We start from the raw sequence: 11883 nt of genomic DNA, 5'->3' as shown, positions 1-11883 counted from the left end.
TTTCCTAAGTAAGTTTTAAGTCTCGAGGTGCATGAAAGAAGGATCTTATCATTCTACGTGCTACGACAACTACGTTGTGCTCTAGACTATATATACTTGTACATAAGTTGATTGTTAATAAATTGTGTAATGGATATCACGTTCCTTTCTTTATTCTGTGCGGTGAACTAGAAGGAAGGGTAACGGGAAAAGTATGGAAAAGGAAGGATGATGTCAATATTGTACTCAACCGAAATGGTAAAGCAATTTGTGACTAATTTATAATTAACAAGAAGAGAATTCAACGAGGACAGCTTCTTACAACTCTGATTTTAATTGATACACAATGGATTGCATAACAATTATAAGGAAGTACAATGAAAACACATGTCAGACGTTAAGCAATATTTTATTGTATAGAAAAAAAAAAGGAAAAAACAAACAAATCTTACAAAACAATCAGCACACTAACTACTGTACAGGACCGTATAATTGTAATAGAAGAACGTTACGAGCGACGATCAGCCGGTTCAGCTAATTAGTTTGAACACAATTGTCGATTGGAACGCGGTAAGCAAGGATACACTGGTTGTCCCTGAACGTTCACGCATTTCCCGGGTAAAGATGGAAAAGGAAATCGCTGACGAATCTTCAGCTGCACTAGCAGATCATGTGTCGTTAAAAATTCTTGTTAAACGTTTCGAAGCAAGTGTCCGTCGGTCGATTGCATTCAATTTCGTCGACGGATCGAGATTGATCGCCGATCGATCTCGTTAAAAAATATCCCGGGTAGAAATACTACAGTTGAATCGAAAAAGAAACATTTTATCAAACTATCGAGACTCCAAAGCGTGGAATCAAGCTTGTCTCTCTCGAAAAAAAATTAACAAACTCCACACAAAACATTGGCCGCTTCTCTTTTGGCCACGATTTGGCTCGATTTCGTCTTAAAAAGTAATACACGCGTTATTACATACACCGTTATTACATACTCTAAGTCGACGATGTATTTACATATGTTACACGATCTCTCCTCTGCTTAACGATACAAATTCCATTTGACGAGTCTAAGGTACGCCACGAAACACTCGAGTTTCATGATCAAACAGCTCTCCTTGTCGAAGAACGTCCCTAAATCTTACGTTCGCTTAAGATAGTCGCAAATCAGTCGCTAAAATTTGGTAAATAATTCACATGTTATCGATTCTGATGCTTTCAGAAAATTACATCTCCTGTTCGGGCTCGATATCAGCTTGGTATCTCGATTGGTAACCGTACTAGTATGTTTTCTTTGCAATTTTCGACTAGGCGATACATCTTTTTTTTTCAAACAACCTGTATAAACGAGCCTGTCGAGAATAATTCATCAAATATTCCTTATATTAGCGATTAGACGTTTGGAACTTCGTGCATTTAAATATTATTCTAGTTGCTATCGACGCGTTTCGTGCCTCCTAATTAGCTTATAATGTTTTTTCATTTATAAAGTTAATCAACAATGGCAATGAACTTAACGTTAAGCATTACGATACAATTGAGAGGTGGCACGAAACGTGTCGGCAGTTCGATAACAATCACTGGAAGGCCCCGTTCGATGAGCCAACGATACAAATTTGGTAGATAATCAGTCAAAGTTTCGAGTACTTAGCAACTAATTACGCGATACGTGGCTAATTAATTGAATACTAACGACAACGCCAAAAGACACGTTCTTCAGCGAGGTTGATCTTTCTTGAACGATTATTTCACTCCGCAATGTTTAATACACTTCCTTCTTTATTTTTACAACTTATTAGACAACTCTTGCAAACAATACAGAGAAGCACAGAGTTTCTGTTAACATGTTATTGCACCGCTTTCAATTTTTACAAGAGTTTAAGAGAAAACTTGAACCGCTCTTTCGATCGTTGCCAGATAAAATGTACAAGATACTAAAAAAAAAAAATGTAACATTTGCATCAATCGAGTTTTAACGAAGAATAGAAAACTATACACGCGCACAATTGTTTCCGATCTCAATTTGTTTCGCTTTTACAAACGCAAATCGCAGTATTACAAGAGTATTTACAGTTGAAAGTAAGCGGAATGTTTCTGAGATGTATGATTCAAACAAACACCTTGTTCCTACACGTGTTCCACGACAATACAAAGGGAAATAAAAGTACTCTGGCCGTAAAAATTATTACTGCAACGATTTGCTATTTGTAAAGATCTATTGTCTGTAGCTGCTCGAACGTACAACTTATTAGATAATTCTTTGTCCAAAATGATACTTAAAATAGCGTCATGATTGTTTCTTCCTTCAAACTGCTACTGAAAGGTAATTCTGTATAAAATATCTTTCGTGCTTCGATAAAAAATGTTTAACATAAAAAAAAAAAAGAAAGAATCAACGATTCTCGTTAAATCATACCTCGAACATAAGATACGTTAAAAAATATAAGTTTCATCAAAAAGAATATTATTTAGAAAACTTCGTTTAGACACTGTAAGACTGTCTAGTTCGATTAAAAGAGAAAATAAAGAAGCAAAAACAAAGGACAACGGAAGAGATAACGGCAAGTCGTATATGTCTTTTCAAGACTATCCTTAGATAATGAACAAATAAATTTGCTAATAGATTTCACTAAACCACCGGCTGATGCCAAACGATCTTTCCACCGAGGCAACCCGACACGAGCAAACAATGCCTAGGTGAAAATTTTGTACTGACCACGATGCCAGAATGACTAACGTTCGTCGCTAGCTCGTGCAACTGTACAGACTCGTTAAACGGTGGTACACAATTGGACAGTTCCGAACAGTCGCTAGAGAACGCTAACAATCGTACGCCATAGCCGAACGGCGAACATATTAATCGGCCATCGGCAGAGAAACATAGCTCTTTGATGTATCCAGAGCCAACGTTAGGCTCCTCGATGTAATGCGTTAACCTAGGTGTATTCTGATGGATCATACGATTTCTCGGAATAGCGTACATCGTCTGTTGACCTTGCCTGTTTCGATTCTGGACTCTGATCCGATCGCCAATTATAACCACAGCATTGTTGTTCGATCTGGCAACTCGATGTCTTTCCCTTCGAAGTCTAGCTTCTCTGACCGCCACGTGTGCTTCCCACACGTCGGTCGTACTTACATGCAACTCTATATTGCCGGTAGAAAAGTCATCTATCATATTGCGTGGTCTCAGGTAGTTCAGGTGTATGTTCGGTCTTGGTAACCAGTAATTCAGACCTGAATCTCTCTCTTGATCGTTGGAGGCATCCTCCTGTATGCTCTCATTATTCTCGGCCCCATACATGTATCTATTCTCCTGTCTATCGTCTCGATCCACAGGTACTCGTGAATCCGAGCTTAAACCTGAACCAGAACCAGCTTCGACTGTATTAAAATTCGTCCTCGATGCGTTTCTGTCCAAACGCGAGTTTCTCGACTGCAATCGTGATGTTCTGCGAGACGTCGGTTGCCAATTGTTCCTCGACGATCTAATTGGTTGCGCGTTGTCCGAGGATCCGATCGAATTCGATCTCGCATCGGACGTAGTGTGAACTACCCTGACACGATTGTTCGGACTTTCGATTAAGAACGACGATGTTATACCTGAACGCGAGGATTGTGGTTGTGGAAAATCTTCGAATTCGTCTACAGCTACTTCGTTAAACTGAGGGGTGGCTTCTTCTCCTTCTTTACCTTGCTCCGTTGTGCCGGATACGTCACGCTCTTGTATGTCGTGAATACAAGTCCACTGTAACAAACGCGACATTTAAAACAATTGTACGAATTAAGTGAATACGTTGAAGGACGAGTAAAATCCACCTCAGATTTTTCTGCACTACTGACGTTCCTGGACAGAGCACACCATCCTTGAGGATGTACTTGCAAACTAGATATTATCTCTGCGTCGTCGCCGGCAGGGAAATCGGTTAAAAATTCTACTCTGTTATGCGTACGAGAATGGGAAAAGAGATGCGTGAAATTTGCCACGTTCGGTATTGTTGTTTGAGACGACTGCATTAATCGGTACATATTTGGCTGAAATAAAAAATTCATGTTTCTGTAACGTGTCATCGCGTGTATAACAAAAAGTAACGATTTAAGAAATAAACGCACTCTAAATCCTGCCAAGTCTTGAGTTAATGTGCTTAACTTAAGATTGTGTATGATGATGAGGTATCCAGAAGTGGTACTTATTAACATTTTGCTGGCATCCGGACTAAGTCTAGTGCGCATTAGTCCATTTGTATGAAATACGCGGGTGTGTAGAATACTATTTTCCGTAAAACTATTAATATCCCAGGTATATATGCTACCGTCAAATCCACTGGTTAGTAGTAAACTATCTTTGGGACTATACTCTATATTCTTAACCCAGTTCGAATGACCCTGCAATGTTCTTATCCTTTGTTTCAGATTCCTTGCATCCCAAAGAGCTACCGTACTGTCATCTGAACACGTTGCAAACATACGTTGATCTAAAAACCTGTTGTAAATTAAAATTATAATTAATTGTTACAAGCACTGAATGTGCTACCGATTGGAAATTGATCCATATACGTACCTAACACAATTGACGCAATCATCATGAGCATTGTCAATCGCATGAATTAATCTCCTCCTCAAAGGATCAAACATTAAAATACTTTTCTTCTCACATGCTGCCAACAGAAGAGAACTGCAAACCAATGAATGGTAAAATATTTATAATGCGCATAACATTTGAATCAAGCCTAAGGAATACATAATGCCTGTATACTAACCCATCTGGCGAATACTCAAGATTGAAAACTCCACCATGAGCAGCATCGGACAATGCATGATCCCAAGAAGTTACAGGTTGTATAGAAGAATAAAGGGTTTTATGAAAACGATCAGCGTGTCCCAGGGGAAATTTGATGCCCAATTCGCGTTGCCTTAACCAGAGGCTATTCGCTTGCCTGGTTTTTATTTTAGGCATTTCACCCAGGTGTAAGTTTTACCAGCATTCAAATAAATATATTCGACAACTTAGGAATGATATACTATCTTGTAAACAATGTTCGAAAGTGCGATCGCAAATTTCGACGTTTACGAAAACTTTTCAAACTTTTCTTTTATTGTAGAACATTAACGATCACCGTTCATATCATCTCCTAATTAATCAATGCAGATTTGTGATCTTTTCTTTGACAGGAGATACAACATTGACGTGAATTGACCAGAATTTTTGGTCAGATTCGAAGACGACCGTACAGTATCGGATGAACGCTAAGGTTAAGTGTAAAATGCCACTAGCGGCCGATATTACACGTGATTCTTGACAGACGTCTTGACGTTTTTTTTTAGTTAACGATCTTTGACGGGGCTAAGAATGGCGTAAATAATAAATCGAAGTATCGCACCCGCGTGGAATGTCAGACTTCGATGAAATTTAAAGGAAACTTTAAACACCTGACACAACACGAATCAACGCCATCTTTGCTTTGACATTCAACGTCGTACGTTGAGAATCGACTAAAACTCAGGCGCGATTCTCGAATAAAATTCACGTCACCCGTGTTCTTTCAAATAAATTAAACGCGCCAACACTTTGTTCTATCAAAAATCCATTGTTCTCACATTATTCTGTTTCCACGTTTAATCCGCACAAAATTAGAAACCCATACAAGTCTGGAAAATAAGTGTCCTTTAATAGAAAACCGGTCTCTCGTTAGGTGTAAATGTGTCCATCAATAATTATAATTAACGAGTAAATGGTAATGACAATGAGTCTTATAATTGTTTAAGTATATACATATAGGTGACGTATGTACACACACGCGCGCGCACCTTCATTTTTCTGATGTATTTCTTCAATGAAGACAAATACAAATGTGTGTGAGTATAAACACTAGCACATTTATATGAAAACATATATATATATACACATTTATAAAAGATACAATTATTTTACATAGATCTTGCAAAGAGGCACCCTTTGATTCTAGAAACTTTAATAAACTATTCTTATTCTTCTTCATACGTGACCACTTCCTTATCGAAGTCGAGGCCACTTCCGCGTAAATGCTTTTCAGTCCATTCATCGAACCTCTGGGACAATTCCTCGGACATGTAGTTTCTCCAATCGCCAACTTTTCCCTTTCTTAGAAATTTGTCATCGTCCGAAACACCTTTCTGCGGTAATATAGACTCCAAATTTATAGCAGGATTCGCCGCCATTTTCGAAAACTTTAAATGTTCGCTAAGCCCGGTTATTTCTTCTTCCGTCACGTTCTTTCCCAAAAATTTCGCTGTCTTCTTGATGGCTTCTACTTGATTCTAACAAAATAAATCATTTTCTCAAGTTTTTTACACGTTGTTCGTCTGCATTTCTACTTTACCTTCTTCATTTCTTCGTACGTCAAAAACAACACGTTATCCTGGTTCCTCATCTCCCAGAACTTCAGCACGTGACTCCAGAACGGACCCATTGGTGCTTAAACGGTAATTTTGTTCAGTAATTGCTATTCAATTATTTATTCAAGTAATACATTAATTACATACTACTGTCGTCGAGGAAAAGCTCAGCAAATTCTTCGAAGCTTCCTTTCATATTGTGGAACTTCCTGCAATAATGGTAAAAGCTGACGCAAGTGTCCTTTGGATTTCTAGCAACATAGATGATCTGAAATATTCGCACGTGTAATAGAAGATTGTTACAAAGGTTAGCGCAACGCGATGTAAGTTGATAGTACCTTCGGTTTCTTTTCATGAATTTGCTGTGGCAGTAAGTCCAACGGCAGGTGAGACTTTAGGTATCTAGTTCGTGGCATCTTTTTAACGTTCTCAACCGAGTCCCCCAATTTTGCAAACCATTCCACGTAGTCTCCTGAGACCATCAATGCGGAAGCCCTGGAATAACGAGGCGTTACAATTGTTTCTGGAGTATCTATTTAAATCATTCTATTGAAACTCACTCGAGCAATGGATTACGTATGACCAACAAAGTTTGAGCGCGTTCGTAATCGAAATTATTCCCGATGCACCATACCATTTCCTGGGCCCAATGACTGCCTATATTAAAAGCAAATTAAAAATAGTATAATACAGTAAACCCTCTATAAGTCATAATTTTCCTTTCCTGGTCATTTTAAAATTTACATGGTTTTTACTCCGTTAGAGTCGTCAAAATTTCGCGGTCCCTTGAGTGACGACTTTTACTGTATATGTAAAATCTTGAAGCGTCACTGTTTGGTGAAAATTAGTGAAAATTTGAATTTTTTTTTTTGTTACCAGTCCTTGGGTAGGATACCATCCATACGTCGTCATCGTAAACATCCATGTCCCGTATCTTGGTCCCGTAAAAAACAAAGTGCGGCGGTAGTAAACAGTTGCCTGGTTCCACTCTGAGAAAACTGGATTTTACACCAAACATTCTATCCAATCTTTCTCCCGCGTCGCCCTCGATCGTGACGAAAGTAATAGGTTTTCTATCCACTGTAAGGATTATGATAACTCTATGTAACAAACGGATCGCGTGATCGTTCGTAATACATTCATATAATCAAGTAATCACTCACTTGGTTCTCAAACGTTGTTTGAATGATATTAGTTTAAGTGGTGTGAAACGGAGAACGAGATGCTGATGCTTCCGTGGTCCGCCACGAAATGAATGTCCACGAGTTTTATTGGCATCTCTTCTCGGAACTCACGGTCCAGTTCTTTTTTTTTCTTCTTCTTCTTTTTTCAGTTGAAGCAACTTTCGAGTCCCGGATCTGTCTATGTAAATCTGTATGATAATACTTTCTTTTTATTTATTGAATAACAAGTTTTTATTACGATTGAATAAATAGAAGGAAAAATAAGTTGCTTTTAACCTTGCAACAGTATATCTGTAAAGATTTATTACACGCGCGACGTATGCATATGTAATGCACTTAAGAAACAATCCATGCGTTTTATCCTTTTATCTAATTTTCAATCAGAAGCGAATGTAAATTAATATGATCGGTAATGGATTTCGTAGCATATTAGATATTCGTAAAAATGGTGCCAGGCGATGCAAGAATTACCCATTCGCACACAAAACATTATTTCGATGTTATTAACTTTCTCGCTCCGAGAGATTTCACTTTCGGAGAAAGTTAATACATTCTAACCAAGAATGAACCCGTCGTGACCGATATACTTACCGAAATATCACGTCACCAAGTAAAATGGTGCTTATCGTTATTAAAATCAGTATTAATCTTACGCTAGAAGTAGAAAAGTACAGGTTCTTTTTTGAAAATACGAATGCATTTGTAGCGACGCGTTTGAAATCAAATCAAATTTCGTTCGCGCATACGCAAAATGCGTCACGTGATTGGAATTCTAATCACGTGATTTATCGACTAGTAGCTGTCATTTACGATGCACGGAAAATTAGTAATGCATTCACATTGTTTTATTTGTTGGGTGACCGTCGATAGTGCCCAAGTAAGTTTGCTTTCTTTCTAAATCGACGCTAACGAGGCAAAAATTATATCGTACAGTTTTTGTAAATCTTCGTTTACGCCATTCATTTTAAATGATACATTTCATTCATGATCTTATAAAAATGATAACAAGTGGTGCTTCTAGAGAAAATTCGAAGCGTCTTTTCCTCCGAATCTCATTAGTGTGATGCCTTTCTCTTTAATACATATTGTGTGTATTGCGTTGTTATTGCGAAAATGTCAGTTCATTTCGCTATATATGTATTCACCATATTGTGAATTGTAATGATCAACTTTAGCTAGGTACAGTTCTTTGTGTTTTCCTATTTGTATTATTTTGATACATCATGTTACTACCTGTTTTCTTTCACTGTTTTAATTATGAAATCAAGTTTCAGGAATAAATTGTAACTTGATTGTGTATGTGTTGAAGTATCATATTTGTTGTTTAACTATAACATGTATACAAAAAATAGAAGCCTCATTTTCTATATTATTGTAAATTTAGTTTCATGCATTTCATATTTATATTAACTACACTTCATAAAGAAATCATTTGTCTAGTTCAAAATTTAAGCAAGATGTACTAACCAAGAAATTAATTTTTTTCAGCCTATTAAGGAGAAATGTTAAATATATATGCTTTCCAAAGAAAGCTGGATAAAATATCCCATGATCTCATAGAAGAATGCAAATACATTGCACCTGGAGCACAGCTAACAATAGGGTTAAGGAGTTGGTTAGAAAAATATAAAGTAGAAATCAGAAAAGAAATTGTGTCCCGGGTGGAAGATGGCTGTGCTCCTTTATTCATTGCTTGCAAAAGGGGAAACGTGGAGATTGTGGAGTACCTTATAACAGTATGCCACGCAGATATTGAACAAAAAGGAAGATATGAAGTACCTGATGATCGATCTGTACATTGTGCTACACCACTATGGTGTGCAGCTGTTTCTGGAAAACTTTCAGTAATTAAATGTTTGATATCTCATGGAGCTGAAGTTAACGCAGTTTCAGATTCTGGTTCAACTCCTGTGAGATCAGCTTGTTTCATGACTCACATGGGTAATGTATTCGCTTAAAATATTTAATATATGCAAAATGATTTTGCAATAAGATTGATATAGCATATAAATGTGAATTATATTGTATTAAAAATAAAACTATAGTCAGGTCTAGGTCAGTGGTTCATTTGCCAAAATCTATACTTAATAGATGTCAGTGTTAATTGCATGTATGCAAACATAGCACGAAACCAATTGGTTTTAGTTTTCAAATACAAAATTTAACACGAAAATATGATTTTGTTGATTTTAGATGTTGTTTCATACTTGGTAGAAAATGGTGCTGATATACTTAAAGCCAATTATAATGGTGGAACATGCTTGATAAACTCTGTTCAAAGCGTAGATTTATGTACTTTTCTCTTAAACCATGGTGCTGATGTAAATGCAACAGATATTCAAAATAAGACTGCTTTACATTACGCCATTCAAGAACACAGGCTTGAAACTACCAAACTTCTCCTTGAACATAATGCAGATCCTCATCTTAGATCTCGATATAATGATGATGCTCTTCAAACTGCTTGCCTAAAAGGGGCCATTAGAATTTTTGAATATTTAGGTAATAGAAATTCGATTGTTTAAAACATTATGTAATTACTTAGAACCAATTGTAATATTCTTTATTGTGATTCAGTGGAAAAGGTTTCTCCTTATTCTCCTGAAAGATTAGCAGATGCAAATGAATTAATGGGATCTACATGTTTTGATGATAATCGTGACATTCAAAAGGCATTAAAATATTGGCGCGCGGCAATAGCTATTAGAAATGCCAATGCAATAAATGGTGTTCCTTTACCAAAAAGGCCTCTGTTACCTAAACGTGATATATATAAAAATGCAACTGAGTTCACAACATTAGAGGAACTTAACGCGATTGCGCTTGATTCAGATGCCATGAGAATCCAAAGTTTATTAATATGTGAGAGAATTCTAGGCCCACATCATAAAGACACTTTATTCCGATTAATGTTCCGAGGAGCTGCATATGCAGAAGCCTTCAGGTACTTACACATATGTTAAGCGATTTTTCCCAGATATTTATCCATTTATTTATTTTTATTATAGATATCAAAATTGTATAGATTTATGGCACAGAGCGTTAGAAATTCGGGTGGAAAAAGATTCGATTTTATATGCCGATACGTGTTTCACTGCTCAAGCCTTGCTAAGGCTTATGGTTGAATTAAATGAGAACACGTTAGAAGCGGCAGATCATAATCGAGATAAGGAGGAACCAAGGTTTTGCGATGTTGTAGCAATATTTAAATTACTTTCCAGTCAATTAACAGAAGCCAAAGAATTATTGGAGGTAATTTACAATATAATTAATTTGTGTAATTGGATACTATTGTTCTGTATATTGAGCTTATTTTATTATAGAAACGACCAGTACACAAGCGACAACGGGATAGTTATGAACGAATACTAAAATGTGTAACGCATCTTATTTACTTATTAGTGGAAACAGGAACATCGGATGATCAGAAGGCGCTAACCAAGCAGCTAGTTTATGATTTAGTTAAACAAAAACCTAGATCTGCATATACGGAAGACACGCTTCTGCATCTTTGCGTTTCAAAAATGAATACCATCAGTTCTACTTATTTTACTGCTACTGATAGTATACACGTGGGTGTTTTGCATTAACTTCATGCATGGATCAAATCTGTACATAGCATAAACTGTTGGAACATAAAATATGAATTATTTTTTATAGAGAATTTTCCCACACTTAAAAGTCGTCAAGTTGCTTTTAGAATGCGGAGCGAACGTCAACGCAAGGAACGAATGGCGGTCAACACCCTTGCATATAGCGAGCGATCCATTTAACTTTCAGAATGCAGTACGTATTTCACTTTATTTTAATTCCGTCTGCGTAAGAAATACAAATTGTTACCCGTTCTTTACAGCTAATAAAATTGTTATTGGACTACGGGGCACATTTAGACACTCCAAACAGAGCCGGAGAGACTCCAGTACGGTTGATATCTTCAAATTTAATGAACAATGTGAATCTTGTAAACTATATTAGTCTTCGGTGTTATGCGGCTCAAGCTATTCGGAAATACGGCATTCGTTGTAGAAGACACATAGATCTGCCCGATACACTTTATCAATTTTTAGAACTTCATAGAGAATAATGAATAACAAACAGAACTTCTACGTTAATAATGTTTTTTTTTTTTTCATTACTTATAGAACTAAATTCAGCTATAGAAAACGCACCAACGTTCGCAATACAAATATATGTACATGTATAGTGTGTTCGGCTATGGGTGGGTATCCTTTGATAGAGTTGGAGTGATTTTGAACAACATTTTCTTTTACTAAGGCTTAGTTTTTGAATAATTAAAGAAAAATACAGACCAGTAAAGGAAAAAGTTGTCCAAAATCGGCTCAGCTAC

The 11883-nt window shown here is 36.7% G+C and overlaps 3 protein-coding genes across 4 annotated transcripts; 1 reads left to right on the top strand and 2 right to left on the bottom strand.

The window, feature by feature from the left end:
- Nucleotides 1-369: 369 nt before the first annotated feature.
- Nucleotides 370-5440, bottom strand: LOC117603650 (DDB1- and CUL4-associated factor 10 homolog). Its single transcript, XM_034322991.2, has 5 exons — nucleotides 4737-5440; nucleotides 4538-4651; nucleotides 4090-4459; nucleotides 3796-4011; nucleotides 370-3724 (listed from the first exon to the last, which is right to left on the bottom strand). The coding sequence occupies exons 1-5, from the start codon at nucleotides 4931-4933 to the stop codon at nucleotides 2606-2608; spliced, it is 2016 nt and encodes a 671-aa protein (XP_034178882.2). The 5' UTR covers nucleotides 4934-5440; the 3' UTR covers nucleotides 370-2605.
- A 219-nt stretch (nucleotides 5441-5659) lies between these two features.
- On the bottom strand, nucleotides 5660-7667 carry St2 (Sulfotransferase 2). Its single transcript, XM_034323001.2, has 7 exons — nucleotides 7515-7667; nucleotides 7228-7431; nucleotides 6912-7008; nucleotides 6690-6846; nucleotides 6499-6619; nucleotides 6336-6430; nucleotides 5660-6273 (listed from the first exon to the last, which is right to left on the bottom strand). Coding segments are annotated over exons 1-7 (987 nt in total). The 5' UTR covers nucleotides 7516-7667; the 3' UTR covers nucleotides 5660-5961.
- Nucleotides 7668-8269: 602 nt separating this feature from the next.
- LOC117603652 (protein fem-1 homolog A-like) lies at nucleotides 8270-11665 on the top strand. 2 transcript variants are annotated; one of them, XM_034322993.2, is made up of 8 exons: nucleotides 8270-8412; nucleotides 9024-9476; nucleotides 9729-10037; nucleotides 10113-10479; nucleotides 10544-10787; nucleotides 10859-11107; nucleotides 11196-11321; nucleotides 11389-11665. In XM_034322993.2, the coding sequence occupies exons 2-8, from the start codon at nucleotides 9038-9040 to the stop codon at nucleotides 11617-11619; spliced, it is 1965 nt and encodes a 654-aa protein (XP_034178884.1). In that variant the 5' UTR covers nucleotides 8270-8412; nucleotides 9024-9037; the 3' UTR covers nucleotides 11620-11665. The 2 variants fall into 2 exon arrangements, with proteins under 2 accessions (XP_034178884.1, XP_034178885.1); XM_034322994.2 differs by lacking the exon at nucleotides 8270-8412 and adding an exon at nucleotides 8500-8714.
- Nucleotides 11666-11883: the final 218 nt, after the last annotated feature.

Source organism: Osmia lignaria, chromosome 11, assembly GCF_051020975.1.
Source record: "Osmia lignaria lignaria isolate PbOS001 chromosome 11, iyOsmLign1, whole genome shotgun sequence".
In the NCBI taxonomy this organism is placed as follows: domain Eukaryota; kingdom Metazoa; phylum Arthropoda; class Insecta; order Hymenoptera; family Megachilidae; genus Osmia; species Osmia lignaria.
Note: the sequence above shows the minus strand (reverse complement) of the source record. Positions and strands in the feature narration are given on the sequence as shown.